Source organism: Cariama cristata, unplaced genomic scaffold (assembly GCF_000690535.1).
Source record: "Cariama cristata isolate BGI_N322 unplaced genomic scaffold, ASM69053v1 scaffold20693, whole genome shotgun sequence".
NCBI lineage: Eukaryota > Metazoa > Chordata > Aves > Cariamiformes > Cariamidae > Cariama > Cariama cristata.
The window spans coordinates 90,787-113,305 of NW_009609304.1; the positions used below are offsets into that span (position 1 = coordinate 90,787).

The following is a 22,519-nucleotide window of genomic DNA, read 5'->3' on the forward strand; positions in this document are numbered from 1 at the left end:
ACCAAGAAATCTGTTTTGAAAGAAGTAAATAGCTCTAGCATTTCAAATGAATCTTCTTGGTCATAGGTTTTTAACATTTTGAGTTTCTTTTTCAATAGGAAAACCTTTCACATGTACATATCTTAACCATTAGAATTCTGTAACTGTGTCTTATCACACAGTTTTCCTATCCCATTTTGTTTTCTAAAAAGTAGCATTAGTTTCTGTATCAAGCCCTCTTTTTCCCTCACTCAGATTTGAGCAACATAAGCGGTAGCTGGTCATCATTAAGAAATAAATTGAAATCGGTCTTTATGTGCTTATATCTTGCATGGTTATGCAGAACAAAATTAATATCCTACAAAACAACCATGCCTGTCTTCATTTCTAAAGAGACAATGTTCTTTGTTTCCTACTGTGTCGTGATCTGAGAAGAGCATCGTAAAGACTTTAATTACCTTTTTGTCCAAATCAGAAGGGATGCAGTCAAACCAGCCTCCTGAAGAGGTGTGATGGGTTTTTGGTCATTTGTGTTTGTTTTTTTTTTCTTTTCTAAATTGCTACTGGGTTTGAGACCATCCATCTGACCCTGACAATTTTACCTTTCCCCAGAGATAAAAGCAATGAGGCATGTGCTGCTTGCCTTTTGGATTGCAACTTTATTTGTATACAGAACTTGCTGATCAGAAATCTATTGCATAGGCATGGCGTTTGTCAGTTCCCCAAAGGACATCCCTTCCCTTCCCCATGTGCTGATAAGTATTCTGTCTTTTACTTTGATCCTCTGATGAAAAGTGCATGCTTCATCTTCTACTTGTGAGTGATGTTTCTTTCTCTTTTTTTCTCTCTCCTTGTCTTAATTTCCTGGCTTCTCTCCCTTTCCTTTCCCTTTATTCTCTCCTCTTTCTTTCTGATGCAGAGATGAAGATAGTTGGGTGTAAGTTTCTGCTTTTCTGTGTAATGTCTGCTTATTGCTTGCTTCTTCCCATTTTCATATCTTTCATGGAATGTTGGGGATTGGTAAAGATAGCAAATCATGACATCATAGGGAAACTTTGGTAACAGAGAGGCGTAGACTTTGTCTCATCAGTCTCCCTTCATACCACAGCGTTTCAGACAAATTTAGTAGCTGTGACAGATGAGTCAGTAGCAAAGGTGAGAAACATCTCAGCATCTGTTCTGTCAGTGAGCACAGAGTCATGGCAAAAATATATTAAGAAACGGACATGGCAAAATCCATCAGCTGTTCTCAGAATGTGCATGGCAAGAGAGTCAACGAGACTAGAAGACGTAATGTTGTAATAATTATCCCCAAAAAGCATTTACAAGGAGAATAAAAAATATTTTTATTATAAACTTCTGGAAATGGAAAGTTGGAGGACATAAGAAAAAAATAAGATAAAAAATCAACTTCCTATTACTGAAAGGGAACTGTTTTAAGGAAATAATTGAATTTAAAAAGAGCATTGTATAAATTCTTTTCTAGACATAGAAGTCAAACAATGGATAGGAAATAATCTAGTAAGTATTGTTCCTTTTCCTTGAAACAATTGAGTGTTCTGCTCACTGAAAACTAGAGGAATATACAGAGTTAAACTTGCATAACGTTCTCTTTATAGAAAAAGTTAATTTAATTTGCCATACAGGCAGTGGCTAAAAGGTCTATTTGCCCTTGCTGCCATAATATTACTTGCAATAATGTTAATAGTTGCATACTGTAACTATTTCAAGAATATAGGCCTTAAAAAATTTAGTGACTGCCTAGTGAAGGGGCAGAGAAATAAGCTGCTGAAATGGATCTAATGTGATTCCCAGAGACTGTCTGACCGTACCAGGCTTCTTAATTTTAACAGGCAAGTAGGAATACCATGGGCAATACACAGCTTTGTGCACCAGTGTCAAAGGTGACTTCACTGCTAAAGCAAGGGAGAATCGTGCAGTGTGAACCCTGTCACTCTTAGTCTGTTGAGACATGATTGAGAACAAGTCCACCATGGTCAGCCAGAAAGAAGACCAGAGAGTGTTTGAGACCTTTCCCATACAGTGCACTTTGTCAATTTTTAACTTTAGTCCGTTTGTTTTGAAAAAATAACACGATGATCACAAAGCTGATTTTGGGCCTTGTTCTGTTAACCTCTTCTGCGTTGAAATTACTGCACTTCAGAAGTAGTTGCACATTTTTCATGTGAAGAAAGCTAGAACATAAAGCAAGGGTGTACTATGCTGTTTGAGATCAGAATCCAATTACTGGCACCATGCTCTTGTGCCGTGGCCTCCAAAGCTACTGCAGAGAAGAGCTGTCCATCAAGGGAATGTCTGGTTTAATATGCTACTCTTGGCCAGAAAGAAGAGCAGTCGGCATTGTAAAGAGCTAGAACAGATATAGCCAAAGCACATTATAACACTATCCATGAATCTAAGTATTCTACATTTTATGGTTTGTCTCAAAAATTTTAGTTACCTGCTGGACTGAGTCTCTTACAGCATCAAATCCTTAGTGGTTTAAATTGCCATAATTTCACTGAAGTCAGTGGGGTGATGCTGATTTACTCTAGTTGTGGGGATGTTCATTTTTATATAGGACATAAACGTATGGTTTTGTTTCTTCTTTATAAGCCATTGTGGAAGATACTCTTGAGTGTCCTTCTTGCCCATTCATGCTCGGGGGGTTATTGGCACTCTTCTGTCAAATGCCAGTATTTTCAAAAAGGTGCTAAACCCAGTGATGTTAGAGGGTCAAGTAGACAGAATATCACAGTGGTGGGCCCTAAGTCGGTAGGACCATCTCAACAATTTAACAAATACAGACATAAATACTATTTTGTATGGATAGATTGGTTTTTATAACCTTGGCTGCTTATATTGTAGAAGGCTAAACTTTCAGTTTAAAAAATCCAATGAAGATTCTCCGGATAAATAGTTATTTTACAAGGTTACTTGAAACTAAACCTGCACATCTTGGATGTTGTGAGCTGCCACTTTTCCCCAGCTTACAGGGATATGTTACATGTCCTTTATGGGTTCACAAAGTCATAGAACATTGACCTCCTAGAAAACAAATTTGCTAGAATGAAGATGCCAGAGATTTGTTTTCCCCTTTCTCCTATGGGAACTTGTGTGAATTATGTAACTTTTTTGACGCAATATTCACCTGTATCAAACAGGGACCATTCTTGTCCTCAGTGTAGTGTACAAAATCTTTTAGGATTCCTTAATAAAACGTGTTAGGTTAAACGCAGATGGTTTCTGTAAATTGTTACTACATTCCAGTTCCAGTAACTGGGTAGCCTTCTAGTGGAAAACCTACAAATCTTACCAGGATAAATCTCCTACTTACTCTAATAAATGCTAGGCAATTATTGGCTATTGGACTACTTAATGTTATTAAGTCTTGAAAATGATAAATAATTATTTGGAAGTTTTCCAGTACATTTCTTTCTATTGTAAACACAAAATTGACATATGACTCGTGTAGCCTTTTCCACCGCTCCTTTTTTTCCCCATTACCATTAAAATAGCTTCAGGTGATAGGAGAAAGGATTTAATTTCAATATAAGCAAACCCCCAAAACTATATGATTTGTAATTTAAAGAATTGTACATTTGACGTAAGGCTTTGTAAACAGGTTAAAACAAACAAACAAAACAAAAGCCCCATAAAGGTCAAGGGAGGGTAAAGGAAGAGCTGCATAACACATCAGAAAATAATTCTTTTTTTTATCATTGTGAAAAATAGTATATTTCAAGACATTTAATAAAGAATAAGTAACTATAAATACTTTGGCCCACTAGCCTTCTAGCACTTTTTTTATTCCTGTACTAATGGTAGGAGGCCACCGCTAACCCAGTTTTATACTCTGCACTGCTCTATTTGTGAAGATGTGAGGCCCAAGTGATCCAAGCTGGTGTAGCACACTGTTCTGCTCTCAAAATGCAAGAGCTACTGTCACTTCACAGCTAGTACTGTTTGTACAGTAGTTTGCGATGCAGAGGGCGTGAATTGTCTGGTTTGTTAGACAAGCTCTTTATTTATCTTTTTCTTTTTGCAATGAAATTAAATATGGGAAGAGCTCTATCTGCCAAGATTTTTGACTTGATACGTAGCTGTCATTCTGTGTTAGAGCTGTCAGGGATCACTTCTTGATCGTACTGATCACACTTTTTGTGTAGTCACATGCAAGCTGCACTGTGCTGTCTGTCCGTGCACTTGTGTGGTGGTGTGCAGAATGTTTTCTCTGGCCTTGCAATTTGCATACTCAGAGTAAAATTTTTATTCAACTGCTCTGTGTTCAAGCATTTGCTCTAGTTTCTGTGCAGCCCATTAGTGCATCTGAGCTCAAACCCCTGAAAAACGGTAGCGGTTAGAGAAAAAAAAAAATGGCTTGCAAGGACTCAACAAGAGATGTGGTTAATTAATATTTTGGGAAAAGGAGATACTTCCTTGTAGTAAGGTTATTTTCACTGAAATAAACAGAAGTGTTTGTAGTTTAAACTCCAGATTTTCAAGAAGTGGATGGGCCTCATACCCAATAGTTAAATGCTTTTTGTCTTTGCTAGATACATTTGCTTCCCTATTTTCACTATATTTAATGACCTTTTCTGTTTTTTTGTAAGATTCATTAGACAGTATTTTTACAAGAGAAGGTGCAGCATTATACTTCACTAAAATACTTTTTCCCTTCTTTTTTTCTTCATTTTGATGCAAATCCACTGTTTTTTAGATTCTTCTACCCCCCCACCCCAAAGGCATTTTTTTTAATTAGTGCAGTAATATCCCTCCTGTTAAGCTTAATGGAAGAAAAGTTGCTATATATAACCAAATGCTGCCTTTAATTTAGGCTGGCAAATGATTTGCAGTCTGACATTGGACTTTGTGTAGCTAGACTGTCTTCCAGAAAAGAGGTCATAAATAGGAAGCTGCAAAAAGCTAATTATAGTGAGTACAATTAATTTCTATTAAGAGTTACAGCATACACTTTGAAACTGTTTTCCTTTTTTTCCTCATTGGGCAGACTGCTAAGAAAAAAGGAGAATTTTCAAAACAGAAGTCCCTACTTACAAAACTCTTCACAATAGATGATTTATTTCCTTGATACTCCTGTAGTCAACATATAGGTAGCTTAGCTTGATTTTGAACAGCAAGAGAAATGCACAGATAATTTTCTCTGTTGTTGTGGCCTGTGGAGTGTTGCATTCGATGACTATTCTTTGATGAGAAAAAACAGATCAAATATTTAAGGTCTTTCACCAGCCTCTGGTGTTTCAAGCAGTCAACTCTGTGTGAATCCACAGGGAGAATGAGGTTGATGGAAAAAGGAGGACATTTTGCATACCGATTCCCATTCATAGAGAGTTCCTAGCAGAAAGCACTGAATGTCAGCTACAGAGCTGTACTTTTCATGCTTAAAAAGTTGCACTTATCTCTAGAAATAAAAATGAAAATAAAGACAGGACTGAAAGCTTCCATTGTTTGTCCCCACAGTAAACTTAAGGAACAAAATCTGTGCGATTATAGGCTTCAAGAAGAATTTGAAGTGCTGCTTTGACAGACACAAAAGGATATCCCTCACTGCCTGAAAGCAAATGCTGTCTATTTCATTGTACTTCTGATTAATAAACAATTTTAACTACCTCAGCTTCTCCAAGTAGAAGAAATCAGACATTGAAAGAGTCTCTGCTGTGCTGGATAACCATTCCATTACTTCATTACTTAGTCTCTTGGGGCTGCTTAACAAAATATTTGCCTCAAAAGGGTTATAATTTTTTATTTCAAATTTTTGCATTTTTATATATTGCCCTTTAGTACGTTTGCCTTTCTGGCTGCTAAATAAAAAGAAGTGATAAGTGAACCATCATGAAATGGTGACAGTAACTAAATCTTACAGAAGCATAGGTGCTACCTGCTTTTGGTGCATGCTTTAGAATTGACTGCATTAGTTTTTAAAGCAGAGTTTCCATAATCAGATTCTTTAAAAAAAAAAATAAAAATGAGCTAGTATCTGTGAGATTCAGAATAACAAGATGCTAGCATTTCTATTTCTGAATATAGTCATTTGCTCTGAAAGCTCTTGAAAATGAGGTAGTGAGAAATTGGCAAGCATCCATACTGCCCGCTTTCTTATATCCATGCATATGGATACCAGAGGCTAGCCAGAAATCTAGCAAAAAAAAAAATTGTGATTCCTTCTTAATCCATCTGAACTGAATTACAACCAGTTTTCCAAAAGGCCTGCTTTTATTTTATTGTTATGATAAAAAGAAATTACGAAAATATAGAAAATACTTGAATAGCTAACTGAACATAAGTTTCTGCTGGTCATCACAAAAGTACTTATTTTTATTAAAATACATCAGAAATAGGAAGTCTGATGTTAATGATGTTTTGTCAGGCTTACCCTGATACTTCCAAATCAGCTAACTAGATGAAGCAGTAGAAGGTTTTTTTCCTTACCCCATTCACACAATGAAAGTATTGATTCTGAGTTCACATTTAATAAAAGCATTACTAACAATGGTCTGATTTTATGCACTGGTATTAAAATGTTCATCTTTATTAACAATTAACTTGCTGCTTGGAATGATTTGGGCGTCAGCCATGGTCTTGCAGAATACACAAAACAATTTGTAGAATCAAAATATCTTGCGCACAGGCACTGAGTCTTCCATGTTGAATTTAATTATGTGACTCCACTCTTTTACTGTAGGTGATATACGCAATGACTTATACCTGACATTAGAAAAGGGAGACTTTGAAAGAGGTGGGAAAAGTGTGCAGAAGAACATTGAGGTGACCATGTATGTGCTCTATGCAGATGGAGAAATCTTGAAGGTAAGTGCGAATTTCCTCTTGAGTGTCAGGTGCCATCTGCTTGCTACATGGACATCTTCTCTTGTTTTGCTGTCTCTGATGCAAGGGAAGTGCTAAAATAAAACTAGCCCACCTCTCTTTTTTTTTGCTAAGTTTTTAAACAATATATTATGATGAAGGAAGTGGTCAGTTATAAATTTGAAAGAATTTGGGGTACTTCCCTGATATGGGAATAGGGGACTTGGAGAAAATATTCATAAACTGAAAGGCTTGTGTAACTTCAACATGTGATGTCAGTGGCTATAGCAAAAGGAAAATTTAGAGTAACTGTAGTCAGAAAGAATTGAAGAGTATATGACAAATACCAAAATTAAATAATGTGTGTCGTGCAACATAGTGAAATGTGATTACAAGACGGACTTCTAAATCTGCGTTGTTGGAATTATGATACTGAATGTAGTTTTGGAAAATAAATTTGAGTAGCCTTATTTCCAAGATCTTGGCTTTCACACTGGGGTGGCTGCATTCCAGCTGTGGATGGTGATGGTTAATGTTTTTCTTTCTTCCTCTGTTCTTGCTTTTAGTATTATTGAAGAGAAGAAGGTAGATGAGTCTGCTTTGTGTGAGGTGGGAGGGCGTGAGGATAGAGAAGGAAATGGAAAGTATTTCGACGTAAACGTCTATCAGAAAAGGAGAAATGGCTGCATTAAAATATATTCATCATAACTTCCCCCTACCTTTTTTTTACCTCCACTGCAATAAAATGGCCTTCGTAGCCATTATTGAGAGGAGTCTATACACCAAAGTGCTTGTGTACCAAAGTCATTGCCACAGTCTGTTTTTTTAATTGAAAGGAGAACTTTTCCTTTATGACTACAATTGCTTGTGATTTCATTAACGGTAAAGTATCTCTCTTACAAGGAACTGGTTTGTGGTCATAGCTGTTGCAGGAAGATCACAATCCTTTTCTGTTTAATTGCATTAGGCATACCTTTCAAATTAGGTGACATATTTTTATTCATCGCTTTATTTCACAGCAGTCTGCTGAAGACCGTTGTAGGTCTTTAGCCTCCAAGCTGCAATATCAGCATCTTCAAGTGCTAACATACATCATGGTACCTAATTATACTGTAACTGTGGCTAATGATTAAGTATAAAAGCCATATAACTTCTGGACATTATCAGTCTGAACTGCTCCTGTGGTTTTGGTTGGAATTGTCATTCACAGATACTAAGTTTTCTTTTTCTTACCCTTGCATGTTATTGTTGCTGTAACAGTACTCCAGTGCTTTATGCAGGGTAGTGGAACAGACGTGGTACAAAGAAAGAATAGTAAAAGATGGTCAATCCGATTAGAAAAAATTCAGGTGAACATTTGTCATAAAGGAGGGACTTTACATAAAAAGAATCTTTTGTGTTTTTCAAAATTTAAACCACGTATTTAAAAGAAATTCTTTATACCAGTTTTTATGTTATTGCTCCTCTGTATAGTTGCAGTCAAAGCAAGAAAGATACTTCATTTATGTCAGGGAGATCTTTAGTTCATGGCATCTAATAATGCCTAAGATCCACTGTATTCCAAACATGCAGACAGTAGAATTTTTCTACATAGGAAATACTCAAAGGTATAAGCTATCATATCTGCTGAAAAATAAGTAAAAGGGCCATCAGGGACAATAGAAGTTGAACTCTCCTTCCCTTTAATTTTAATTCCTTCTCATTGCTTGGGTGCATTTGCGTTCTCTCTTAACTGCAGAATAGAACAGGAAAAACAACTTGAACTGAACATAGAGGTATAGCTCAAAAGTGATAAATGACAATTTGAAGGAATAATCACATGCACATAAAAGAGAGAAGCAGCTACTTAGAATTGAGTTTGCAAATAATCATGTCTCCTCTTTCTCCATTACTGCCATAGTTTCTACATGATGTAAAAATTCTGCAAATTCGTATACCAAAGTTAAAGCAAATGAGACAGCCATCTGGAATTATGTCTAACTTAGTGGGTTATCTTAACATTCAATGATAACGTCCTTGTCTGTGTAGAAGACATTTGGCCCTATTGAGTGTATATGACTGCTCTATAGAAATGCCGTGAAAATGATAAGGATTCAGCTCCTTAAACTGTAGATTTCCAGTTTGTCTCAACTTTCAGAATGCAGATTTTCATCGTAAAATACAGGCAAAGTTTGTGCTCTAAATCTTCACATGCTTCAGGTGAAAAGCTCTGGGGAAAAAAGAGCTCCGTCAGTTCTAACCACCCCACCTGTGCAATGGGTTTTGGGAAGTCTAGGTATCAGTTTGTCTAAAACGTAACACAGATCTGTTAGTCTGGGCTCTTTTAGAATGCCACTGAATGGATACTATTTTACCTTTTGTATTAAGAATTTAGTTTTAAACCCTAGATGGCTTGTTTTTTAATGCAGCCATCTGGTTTATGCAATCTTTGGTGTGGACACCTAGAGCGGTGTGTGTTGACCTACCATTTTCTGTTAGGAGGGAGCCAGTTTCACCCAAAGACAGAATATCGTTTAATTCCTAGATGAAGCAGCTGTAAAGAGACTGCTAGATCAGGACTTTCATTTCAGTCATTCGGCACAATCTAAAAGAAAATACTGAAGGCTGCAATGAGAGGAGTCTAGTAACTGTTTAATGTAAATGTGAAGAATAAGGTGTGTGTTGGATAGGACTTGGTGCAGTACTGATGAAAGGAATTGCTTTGTTTGGGTTCCCTGTCCCCTGAATGGTCACTTGCGTGACCTGAAGTTGCTTTCACAGTTAAGTGTAGCTGTTTTCTTTCTTCTGTTTCGTTTGTCTAATTATGACGTTAATTTAATAACTTTCAGTAGGTGATATAGCAGAGAAGGAAATAAAAAACTCCAATTCACGCTTGCAATAATACGGGCAGAACACTGAAAGTTCAGTCATTGACCGCAAAGCACTACTGTTCTTGGTTGAAATACCTTTTACTGTTCCTCACCTCTGGCCTTTCCAAAGCAGAGACTGCCAAATGAGAAAATGTGTGCTGAGTTACACAGTACGGTGGGGAAATAGTCACAAAATTTTCATCTGATATTAGAATAAAATCTCTAAACTTTTCCTGACCAGCAGCACAATCCAAATCTGAATTAGGCCTTTGTGAAGACTTTAGCAGAACCGTATGCAATGTTAATGAGAATATGCTGTCTGTCTTGAATCCTTGTTGCTGTTGAGTATATCTTGGTCCAGAAATAGTCCTATTGAAAGCAATGAAATTATTCCCTGTACAGTGCTGTTCAAAGTGAAAATGAGTATTTCCTTTTCAAAATGGTCTTACTCAATTGTTAGTATCTTTCAATGTAGTCTGAAAAATAAAGAACCTTGGCACATTTCTCACTTACTCTTTTTTCGGTTCCAGTAGCAGGAATATCTTATTAATTGCAAGGCATACCTTAAAATTATTACCTGATACTTTTTCTAGTTTAGCTTCCCTTACTTGCCTCTGCCCTTTAATTCACCTACATATTTGGGTCTCCTGGTAACTAGGTGTACAGAGGCTAGTTTTATGTTTATATTTTGCAGACCACAATTCAGAATTAAAGATTAAACAATCCTCCCTCCTCAGACTATGGATTGTAGTATAAATGCATGGAAACTAAGTTAACAACCAGAAGGCCTCTTCATCTATTCATTTATTTAAAGTTTATAGCATGAAACATCATTCAAAGACTGGACCATTTGTCTGTCAAGGCAGGTAATTTTTTGAGGCAACGGAAAAAAGCTCACATAAAAATTTGAATTTTTACTGTACCTTACAGAAGAAATACAAGTATTATTTTACTTTCTCCTAAGAACTTAGTGCAGAATGAGGTTTTGGAATTGCTGTGTTGAAGCCCAGGAAGTTACTCTTGTTACAAAATATAGCTGAGATATTGCAGGCATTCTGGTTTTTAGTACTGCCACCACCACTCTCACTCAACCCGGTAATATCTGCAACAGTTAATTCTTGTTGCTGTATTAAAAAAATCACGTTTATGTCGGGATTGCGTCATACACCGTATGGCTACTAAGACTTAGTTGAGAAGTCTGAGTTTTGTGAGTGTATGCTACAGTCACTCAGTTTGGATTAGAGCCTTTGCAATGAATCTCTGGCCAGGGAGGCTTTTCTTGCATTGAATCCCAAAATTCCAGAGAACTTTTCTTTCTTTTTGGGCTTCTTCACAAATTCTTAACTTTCTCGAACTGAACTAACTGAGTCTGGTTAATGGGATATGCTTGACTTGATTATGGATGAAAAAAATCAAATCAATGTTGTTGATATTTTCTTGGGATAGAATTTAGAGATGCCTTGGGGAAATGACCGGTAGTTGTTCTTGTCGTGACACTGTTCCATGTGGGGTGTTTTTATGTCAGAATTTATATTGCATGCATCGTTCTGGGCCTGCTTAGCTTCCGTTTCTTCCTGTATTCATTATCTTAGAGATTCTAAAAGTGAAAAATCTGTAAGCTGTCTTTTTTCTGCGTGGTTTTATAAAATGTCGTATCTTTTGGATAAGGAAGTGCTAGATCTAGAATGTGGGTTAGTGTTTATATTAAAAAAATGTGCTTCCTACTCCGCATCTTCATTACAAAGGATCTTTTACTGTCCTTATTTCAGAACTTCAGTATCTGCTAACTTCCTTAGCTCATGTTCTGACTAAGGGTTTCTATATTTCCTAAATAATACCAATTCATGTTTTTCTTCATCTGTATTTTGAGAATACATAGATTGGTCAAGATCTCTGAGCTTTTTATATCTAAAAGCAGAAATTGAGATCCCATTATATTTTCAGGTGATGGTTATTCAACAGAAATTCTGTGCTTATCACTAATGAAGTAACTTGGTCAGAATTTTCTGGGATACTTGGTGAGGCTGGATGGTGGTAGTTTCAAAAGACCGATGTTTTTAAGAGCTTGAAATGTTCAGGTATCACTTTTGAACTGAGATACTGAAGTAGAAATCTGATTATATTTTCACAGATGTCTAAAATTACAGTTGATGGTCCTATTAGGTCCTTTTTTTTGTTTGAACTCATCTTTTTATATTTGGACTTATGTATTTATTGTATCAATTCTATGCTTTATAGAAAAGTTAGCTTAAATAATAACTTAAATAATAACTTTCATCCAGTATCATAGGTCTCCTCGTTCATCCTTAGACCCAAAACACAGCTTGAAGATTTCAAAAATTTCAAGTTCCATTACGTCTGAGTTTCTGCTTCTGACTCTTCCTTTATGTCTATGGAAAGATGTGAATTATATAAAGGTTATCACTGTGTAATAAAATGACTCATCGGTAGTGATGTGATGTCTTTTAATCTTAAATTGTTTTCTTTTGTTCCAGGACTGCATAAGCCTGGGCTCAGGAGAGCCAAGCAGGAGTGCATACCACTCTTTTGTCCTTTACCACAATAACAGCCCTCGATGGGGGGAAATCATCAAGTTGCCCATCCCTATAGACAGGTTCCGTGGGTCTCACCTCCGGTTTGAGTTCAGACATTGCTCCAGTGAGTGCAAAACAGAACTAAGAGAAATCCAAACGAGCTGAGGTCTTTCCATTGTCAGTTTGTATTTGGATCAGGCTGTTGCTGGGTGGAAAGCAGGAAAGGGGTGCCAACATAAAGTACAGTGAAGGTGCACTGCTAATTAGCCGGTTGCTACATTTACTAAAGAGCACATTAAAAACATCGTGAGCAATCCGTGCAGGGCAAAACATTTTGTAGATGTGCTCCCCTGCTGTTCTTTTGCTGTGTTTTCCTGTAGAATGTTTTCTTTACAGCATGTGTATTTTGTATTTTACTGTGTTTGGCATGTTTGTGTTTGTTTTGAGACTTCTCGATCATTTGTGTAGAATGTTGTTTCTTATGTGACCTGCAAGCTTTTTGTTAGGCATGCAGAGAAGTTAGTGAATGACCTTGTAGTATATATGGACAGAGAGGATATGTACAAATATGATTCCCTATTTCTGTCTCTTGCTACAGCAAAAGACAAGGGAGAAAAGAAGCTCTTTGGGTTTGCATTCACTCCATTGATGAGAGATGATGGCACTACCTTGTCGGATGACATCCATGAGCTTTATGTTTATAAGGTAACAATTCTTCTCTGCAGACCTTTCACCTACTCATCTCTCCTTTAGTTTAAATAAGTAATGGTTGTTACATTATCTTTTTTCCCCCTCATTAGAAGTATGTGAGGAATGGATTAATAGTAGTTTCGAAACTATAAATTGAAAAGCATGTGACTAGGTGTGGATACAGCCTTCTATTCTAGGTACAGCTTACCTTTTCCCTTTCAGATGATGATGATTTATCTTCTGTTAATCCTATCCATTTTGAATTCAAACATATTAGTGTTCATGAGCATTCAGCCGTTTTACCAGCCTATGGCATTACTCTTACACCTTTGTGTTATGACATTATGCTGTACTTCAAATGTCTCATGTTACAATGCTACAGCTTGGCAACCCTGTAGCGAGGGGTTGGGGGGGGTCATTGTTGGGGTTTTTTTATTCCTTCTGATTTACCTTGGTTTATTTCTTCATTATGATTTTTGGACAGCAGCACTAAGTTGTACAGTTGGAAGGCTGTGATAAGTTCTAAAGAGTTAGTGGTTAGGAGACCGCACTTGCTAGAGCTTGGTCTGGTTTGTGTATGTACAGGCCCCAAAGGCAGTAAGCACAGCGTTTTCTTAGAAGTGTTTTTGTGCACCCAAAAGATGAATAAAGTACTGTGAAGCAGTTGCTGTCAAGGTGTGAATATGTGGAATGAGACAGACTAGATAGAATTCCATTTCTTGTTCTATACCTGCAGTGTGATGAGAACAGCACATTTAACAATCACGCACTGTACCTGGGGCTGCCTTGCTGCAAAGAGGACTACAATGGTTGCCCCAACATCCCTTCCAGCCTCATTTTCCAGCGCAGCACCAAAGAGACCTTTTCAGTCTCCACACAGCTTTCTTCTACCAAACTGACCCAGAATGGTAAGTAGCTGATCCTTCAAAATTGCCCAAGGCAACAGGGATTATGAAAAAGAGAATCAGATCGGTATACTTGTGGTCTGTTTATTTTACTAAAATACTTCTTTGTTATAATTTCATTATACGTTGGTTTTTTTTTTTACTAACACTATTGAAATGAGCGGAAACTGTTTTTTTGAGGAAATAAGGATACTGACAGATGGCAGAGAAATTACAGACATTACTGTAACGGCAAGAGAAGGGTAATATGTTAAAGCAAAGTTAATTTTCATTAAATGATTGAAGAACAAAAAATTCAGTGTTAGCACTTCTACACGATCCAAAGTTTGTTTGGCTTTTACAGAGTTACTAAGAAAATTTTGTTACAGCAACGTCCCTGAGGCTTTGAAAGACGAAAGTGGATTGTCCACAGTGTGATGTCAAGTCACATGGGGAAAAATGCAGTCTTTACTCTTTTTAAAGCACCTTACCATTCCTCCATTCATTTCTTTGTTAGTAGTATTGCATTTCCTCTGTATTTTGCTTTTTGCTTTCCCTTATTTATGTATTTTTTTCCAAGAAGTGTGAAGTGCAACAAGAGCAGAAGTGTAACTTGTAATAAATCTCTGGTTGGTCTGGGGTTGCCGTCTTCCCTCTGCATATGGATTCTAGCTTTTTCCCTCACTGTTCTGCAGTGGATTTGCTTGCCCTACTGAAATGGAAAGCTTACCCAGATCGTGTGATGGATATTCTAGGAAGACTGAGACATGTCAGTGGCGAGGAAATTGTTAAGGTACTACATGAAATAACAGTCTTTGGATGTATCTGTGGTAGCAAGGGAATTCAGACCTGCAGTGCACTTTTGAATTGTTCCCTCTTATTGTACTTTTTGATTCACGCTGTGAATTCTCAGAGTGCATGAATTGGGATTTTATTTTGACATGAAACCGAACAGGAAGATAGACTCCAACAGTTAAATGATAGTTAGTCCTTGGGATCAAAATAGAGCTGGTCAATAGTAAAATTCCCTCACCTACATGTGCTGCGAGTATCAAGTCCTCAGCACCAATTGTTCCACTCTGCAGGCCTGCTCCTGGTGATCCACGCTGCTTGTTGATGTAGACATATCTACTAGTAGTGATATTCTGTGCAAACTATGTTAGAACTACTTTAGAAAATACTGTGTTCCAATAGTGTTTTCTAAAGGACGTTCTCTGAAATTGCCGAAGTGTGGTTGGTCATTTCTAAAGTGAAGAAAACAGCTGACTTGGAAAACTTGGCCTTTTCAAACAGCTAGTAGAGTTGATTTATATTTCTATTTTGCAAATATGTTCCAAACGTCTGTGTAGAGGAGAAAGAAATGAGAAACCTTGAAAGATAAGTTTCGCTCAATGGCCAGTGAACCATCCTGCAAACCCCTTTTCCTGTCTCAGCACTGTGAAGTGGAGCTGTTGCCTAGAGCAGCAGTTGCTCTCTAGCGTGTCTAACCTATCAGTAATCTATCTTCTGTCTCATAATTTCATCATGTTTTGTAGCCACTGCTGCTCTACATGCCAATCCTTTGTGTGACCTGAACTTTCTTAGGTGAAAGGAACTTGAAAATGCATTTCAATACTTGTGGTTTGAGAAAAAAAAAAGTGCATTCCAGATATCTCCCTGATAATTTAGGTATGCTGAGAATGCTCCCTAGAATTAAATTCTGTAAATGTAGAAGTAAAAGGAGATAATTTGTAACAGCAAACAACCAAAGAGAAGAAACCAAAGAGAAATCCCATCACTTAATTAGTAGTTTATGATTAAACCACTTCACTGTAACTCATTTGAATGTTGCCGTATCTTGAATGTTAATCTTCATGGTAACTTTTTAATGGCGACAGAAGAGGACAATACCATATTTGTATTGGAATTCTTCAAGAATGTCATGTTTTGTACACTTTGTTTGCAGGGCACTACAAGTATCTGGTTTTTATAGAGAAAAGCATAAAAAGATATGGATTAAATTGTTCTAAGGGGAGAAGTAATTGATTCCCTTCCTAAATCAGCTGCCGTGTGGCGTTGGGATATGAAGAACAGCATGCAGTAATTCAGAAAAAAAAAATTACCCTTTCAGAGACTTCATAAATTGTTACATTTTATTTCTTGTTTTCCACATCAGAAATTTAATTAGAATAGATTAAAAAATCATGAGAGAATGTACAATTGACTTCATCTTCAGCATTCTTCTTCACAGTTGTCCTTTCTGAGGACTGTGCTTTCAGGAAAGAAAACCACTGAATTATCAGCATTCAGTAAGCTGCAATGTTGCAGATGAAAGAAACAATTGGCAGTATGTAACTTGACCCAATTAATGCTTGTTATAAAGGCTTTGCTTGCTGTCACATAACAAAAGTTTTCAATATTAAATGTAATTTGGAGCACCAGTTAATCTGCTTCCAAGTCTTAAATTTGATGACAAACAGTATCTGATACACTCTAATGATACGACGATGAAAATCAGTTGTTTTGCCACTGTTCTTAGGCAGCACTTTTAGCTTGCAGTGAAAGGAACACTCAGTTATATTTATAAATCAGGCACGTGGTACATACTTCTTGGTTTTCTGTCATTTTTGTTTAGAATCACTGCTTGTAAAGAGAAAAATTCTTAGTGAAAACAAATGAAAATCTTTTGCATCATATGGATGAACCTGAAGTGGTTTGTCCTTGGCAATTGTTTCACAAAGATATCAACATGTATGAAATAGTTAAAGCAGGGGGGAAATAACCTTCTTTTGAATACAATTGAATTTGAAATTCTTCCTTTATTCCTGTCATCTTAGTTCCTACAAGATATTCTTGACACGTTGTTTGTAGTTTTGGATGACAACACAGAAAAGTATGGTCTGTTGGTCTTTCAGTCTTTGGTAAGTTGCTGCATTGTTACTTTATCTCATGGTCAATGAGTTTTAAATTTCTTATTGTCATGGTGCTAGTATTTTACTTCCATGAAAAATGAAATCTTCGGCTGGATCCAGCCTTTTTTTTTCTGTAATAATCTTGGGTGAGGAGGGCAAGATAGCCTCAACCGATCTGAGGACAGCAATATTTGCTGTCACTTGGGAGAAGCAAACAGTAACATCTAATAACACAAGTACTGACTGTTTAAAGAAACTCATGTATTTCATTGTTCCTTAGCTTGTGTAACTTGTTTATAGAAACCTAGCAACAATGTGCAATTTCCTTTAGTATGCGTTCACTTTTTCATCTCCCGCAGGTATTCATCATAAATCTGCTGCGTGACAGCAAGTATTTTCATTTTCGACCTGTGATGGACACTTACATTCAGAAGCACTTCGCAGGAGCACTGGCTTACAAGTAGGTTTTGTTTATCCATCACTTCAAGAGATGGTATTAGCAAGCTTTTGAATGATGTCACCATCAGAATCATAACATTCATGTTAGCAGCGATTTTCAAAAGTAGAACTACTCAGATGAAAGTTTTCCAGCATAGATATAGAGAAAAGCTGCCAAATGTGACCTGTTGCTAAGAATGAGCAGACTTTGGAATTTATTGTGCCTTTCTGAACTGGCAAATCTTTATTTCTTTTTTTTTTTAACTGAAGAGACACTATCACTCGCCAGCTTGTTTGATTACAGTAAATGTATAATTTCAGTAGATCAGAAACTTAATTTTTAGTATCACTTTGAAGATTCTGCCTTATTTTCTAGTATTCTTTTTTGAGTTTTGCATCAGAGAATAAGACAGATTTTTGAAAGCAGTAACAGTTATTCAGGGTGTTGTTTTATTTTAGACCACTTCCTTTGTATATTTGAGCATATTCTATCTTTGGCCACAATAAACTATTAAAAACAGCTTAAAATTTGTTTTGATTGTTTTAAGCCCTTCACATTTTAGTGTAAATAAATAAATAAAAGATTCTGTGAATGGCAGGTAAAAAAACTGGAGATACTATACACCACTAGAAGGCATAGTAATGTTCAGAGGGTAAAAAGGTGTTCTGCTTTGTGTTAATTATCACCTCTTTCAGACAAAACAAATGCTTTTTGGTAGTCTGATGTCTGAAATAAAACGTATTTTTAATACAACTCTTAAAGTTAGTCCAAATGGTATTGTGTACCTAGGAAAATAGGTGCATGTATTTTCTTTGTGGTCTTGGTTTCTATAAGCTTTTTACTTAGAGGAGATCTGGAATTTCTTATTTTGAAAAAAAAAAGTCTGTTTTGATTTTAGAATTATTTGCAAGCCTTTATCAAAGCCATCTCTTTAATAACATCTTTTTAATGTTCTCTTACTGTTCCTCATGGTCTAAGTCAATTAGAGAGAAGAAATTATTTTCTGGTTTTGAAACTTAAATAAACACATATATTATGTAAATTCAGTAGCTAGGAGAGCTATAGCTGACCACTTGACCACTGAAATGGAGTGAAATGAGACTATTTTATAGGTTTCTCCCTAAACCCAAAATGTTTGTTGCCTGACTAATTTTAAAATAGTGCTGAAGGTTCCTCTTCTTTTCACTGTTTGTTACATTTAGAGAACTGATCCGATGTTTGAAGTGGTACATGGACCGTTCAGCTGAGCTTGTACGCCAAGACCACATCCAGGAAGCAATGAGAGTATGTATTCAATAGAAGTGTTTGTGTGGCAGTTCCATCTGTGACTGCAAAAGGGCCGGGGAAGCTGTAAATAAAATCAAGGGTATTCTGGCACTGACTTCTTATTTGTTTAACCAGAATTTTTTTTTTCCTTAGTATTTTGCCAAAATTTTAATTTTAGGGGGAGAGTCCCTCTTTTGCAGAAAAAAAATGGAAGAACTATGTATCCTTAAGTCCTTTTGAAACCCTATGGAGAACTTCAGTAGGACTTACATGGAGTGTATATGCACTGGCCATTTATGTATGTGGTCTGCACCTTGCACTTATTTTAAATGTATTAGGCACAGGTGCTGTGGATCAAAGATAGGCTTCTCATTTCTGGATGTGACACAGCTTCAGTGTATTACTGGTTGAAGTTCGGGAGTATTTTAAGCAGCAGATAAATGAGCCTTTAACTGGATGGAAGTTCTAACAACTGTCATTGCACAGGACCTGAACACAGTTCCGTGATGGGAGTATGAGCTCGCAGAAAGGCACAACTTTCTAATGGTGTGTGAAACAAAGCGAATATTTTTAGTGCTGTTACAGGGAAATCAGAGAATAAATATTAGTTTTACCATGTATAATTGTAAAACAGAAAGATAACGTGTCAAGTACATAAATACAAGATTCGAAAATTTGCAGGAAGATATTTTTCTTTGAGTGAATGTCCATCTGTATCTTACTCTGAGTAGGCTTATGTCCAAACATTTGAGTATGGGCACTTTTAGAACTAGTAGCAGTGGCAGAGATTAGCACTTTCTTTTTCTCCCTTTTTCATGTCAGTACAAATAGGTGAAGCATCTCACAGGTGAAGCACACACACATAGATATACTACTCCTTTAATTTCTGGCAACTGTTTGGGAAAGTCAGAGGTTGTTCCTTGTAAATGTATTAATGCTTGTGTCTTGGCATATGTTTGACTTCATTATGGCTTTTTCTTTCTTCTTGTGATATTTTTGTTCTTTGTTTTGCCTCCTGTAGTCTAGTCTTCCTCTTTTTGAGGAAGTAGTTTTTATTTTTTGAGAATTGTTGTTCCATTTGAATGCTATGACATCAACACAGTCAACTAGCTTTCAAGATGTCGTCTTAAGATTATACCCTGGTATTTACAAGGGCATTATACCAGTGTTTACTTTGTCTTTTGTGGATATTTAAATACTTAGAAACAACTTCTTTGTGATACTTTTTGACCAGAGAATCATAAGGAATGGTAAAAATGGGGCAAAGATGTCTTTTCAAGAAATTATCAGCTTTCTCATTCTTTTTGTTTCCATCCTTATCCTTCCTTTTTTTTTAATTACAAAGAAACCTATTAAAATTATGAGATGAGAGGAAGATCTCTAGCTGGAATGACTTTTAGGAGGTTTTTCTTCCCTCTCAAAGCACTCATTAGTGCTATATGCAATGCAGCAAATAGAGATGTATGATATTGTCCCTATGTGATCTGCCTTTTTTGAACCTCATAGTAGTCCTCTTCAGAAATACTAAAAATATGAATGCTGGAATGTCTTTCAGAAGCTCAGATATTCAGCCTACTGTTTGGGAATAAGGGACATTCTTTGAAGGATTCCAAGGCAGCTCTTTGCATAGTGGGAATCTCAAGTGCTTGCGTAGAGAGTAGCTGTTCCCTCCGTGAGTGAGGTCAGTTTGAAGCCCTGACAGCCCAAGCCTTTCCAAGCACAGGAGTTGCAATGACCACCAGAATTTCTGCAGACCTAACAGTGCATCCTCTACCACTCACATTGCTGTCACATCTTATTCAGACAGTTGCCTTTGCAGATATATCTTGGAGGCCCAAATAAAGGTCTTTATCTTCTTCCATTACACGGAATTGATTGATTTCCTTCTTTGTTTCCAGATATTATTTCAGGCACTTGGACCAAGTTTGTACCAAAACTGTTATCATTGCTAATGTGTCATTACTAGTACTATATTCTACTGTTGGGAATTTCTGTGGTCTTGGATGTCTTCACTATGTTCTTTGCATTAGTAGTTCTTCAACAGAGAAAACAGGATAGCTCTCTATCCCTTTTTCTCTGAATTAGCTGTTAAACATTGTACCCTAAAGCAGGGTTTTGAAGTATCTCTGTGCTCTTTTTTGGCTCTTGACTGCCCATGTACATTCATGATGGATATGCAGACTTCTCATAGGATTCTGATTTTCGACCTTGGCATTAGGAAGCAATGCTCTAGACTATTTCTAAAATTACTTACCTCCCTCAGGACTACTCTTGATTCTCAAAAAATTTCTATGAAACCTGGAGGAACTATAAGTGAAAGGACGTCTCTACCTGTGCTAGAAGACATGGCATCATGTTCCTTTATTATGCCCTATAACAAGCTCCACGTAAGCTGCATCCAGATGCAGCTGCCTGTGCCTCCCTGGAGAATTCTGTAACGAAGTGTCCATGTATGGTTCCACAGACAGTTTTACTTTCCCTGCTAGTCATGGCAAAACTTAGGAAGTGTCTCTGGGAGATGCCCTTTCAGCTTCAGTTATCTTCCAACAGTAGAATCACAGGTGAGCTTTGCCTAGATTGAGGAACCCACTGAAAAAGCAAGACCTTTTCTTCCTCAGGAAGTCACGTCTTTGTATCAGTGTTCTGGAGCTGAACCACACAGAACATGCGTCAAACTTTTTTTAGAGACTTTGAGGTACTGCCTACCATTACTACAGGGCTTTACATGAATCAGTGATACGGAAGGGGTCAGTCTTCCCAGGTGATTTCTTCAAAACCCTGAACATATTTCTGAGCCATGCCAGCCAGGGAGCTAGTGAATGGGAGGTTTGGAATTACATTCTTGGCCTGCCTTTTGAGACTGGGGACTCCTTCAAATTGTATTTTCCACCCTGAATTTAAAAAAGAAAAGTCAGTCTGTTTCTTTTAAGACCAGACTGTCTCTAGGCTTATTAATTACCTCATTCAATTACCTCAATTACCTTATTTCGTGATTTATATTTTCTACAGTCTTGCTTTTTCTAAGAATACCAGGAAGTTGATGTAATTATAATAGTTCCACCCTGGTCAACCTGTTTCTGGGACTTGCTCCTTCTTTTATTGCTGATGCCTTGAACTTTGCCCTAGGTCTTTTATCTGTTCTCGCAAGTCTCAAAGTGGTACCTTTGCTTGAACCTTCACACTTTTTTCCTTAAACTGCATAGTAGATGCTTCTTGTACTTGAAGCACATACTCTATTCTCTGGAAAAAACACATTGACAGTAGCAGGAAGAAGTTTGCTAGCTGCTCTTGAAGGGTGAAATGGATACTCAGATACTACTGAAAATGGCTTTTACTCATTTTGGTTAGGACAGTGAAAGAGATTCAGACCTTCAGAGCTAATCCTCTTTACATACACTGTGCTTATGATAAGGTTACCCATTCTACATACTCCAGATTCTTTCCTAAATTAATCTTTGGGTTTCTTGAGTAAGGAAATTAATCTGTACTTTTTCTTAAAGCACCTCCATACAAGGTTGAGTCATCTATTCATACTCTGAGCATCAGTTATGGTTTGCCTTTTGTTTGAATTGAACGACTCTTCATCTCTACAGCAGATGAGTCCAGACACGCAGCTGTATTGTGCCCAAGACTGTCCACTGGATTTATGAATGTGCTACAGTAAAACCGTCAAACAGTGTCTGAGCATAATCCCTGAAGGCTCAAGTGACACTCATGTCTCTGAGGAGTCTCTTTATCCATTAGACCTGCAGAATAACCACAGAAATTTATCCACTTTTTTACCTCTGTTACCACAGAAGCTTCTAACTGATGCTGCTTTTCTCATAGTGGTCTTCTGGTTTTAATTGTCCTGGGACATTGCAACCAACCACTAGGTAATCTGTGCAAGTTGAGATGTGCTGTTCCTATATTCACAGAGTGAACATGTATATGGACAGTCATTCAACGAAGAAAGGACGGTTACTTGTTAGTAAGTGGGAGTTCTTTGAGATGCACTGTCTATATCTACATTTCTTACTCCTTTTTCTCGTCTCTCCTGGAGTACCACTGGTAGAAATTAGGGATTGTTTGGTTGAGAGGAAATGAGTACGACCTTTAGGTTGCTGGTCACAGGTGAGTGGTGTGCGCTCACCTATCATGTGAAAATGCATACAGGCTATGT

General features: G+C 37.0%; 1 protein-coding gene across 1 annotated transcript in view; it reads left to right on the plus strand.

The window, feature by feature from the left end:
• Positions 1-22,519, plus strand: part of DOCK3 (dedicator of cytokinesis 3) — a gene marked incomplete at its 3' end in the record, with an annotated part of 115,692 nt that overhangs the window by 65,976 nt on the left and 27,197 nt on the right. Inside the window, exons 10-17 of the mRNA XM_009697506.1 lie at positions 6,683-6,807; positions 12,149-12,311; positions 12,786-12,892; positions 13,614-13,785; positions 14,457-14,554; positions 16,578-16,661; positions 17,012-17,112; positions 18,294-18,375. Of these exons, the coding sequence (XP_009695808.1) occupies positions 6,683-6,807; positions 12,149-12,311; positions 12,786-12,892; positions 13,614-13,785; positions 14,457-14,554; positions 16,578-16,661; positions 17,012-17,112; positions 18,294-18,375 (932 nt within the window). The remainder of the gene's footprint in view (positions 1-6,682; positions 6,808-12,148; positions 12,312-12,785; positions 12,893-13,613; positions 13,786-14,456; positions 14,555-16,577; positions 16,662-17,011; positions 17,113-18,293; positions 18,376-22,519) is intronic.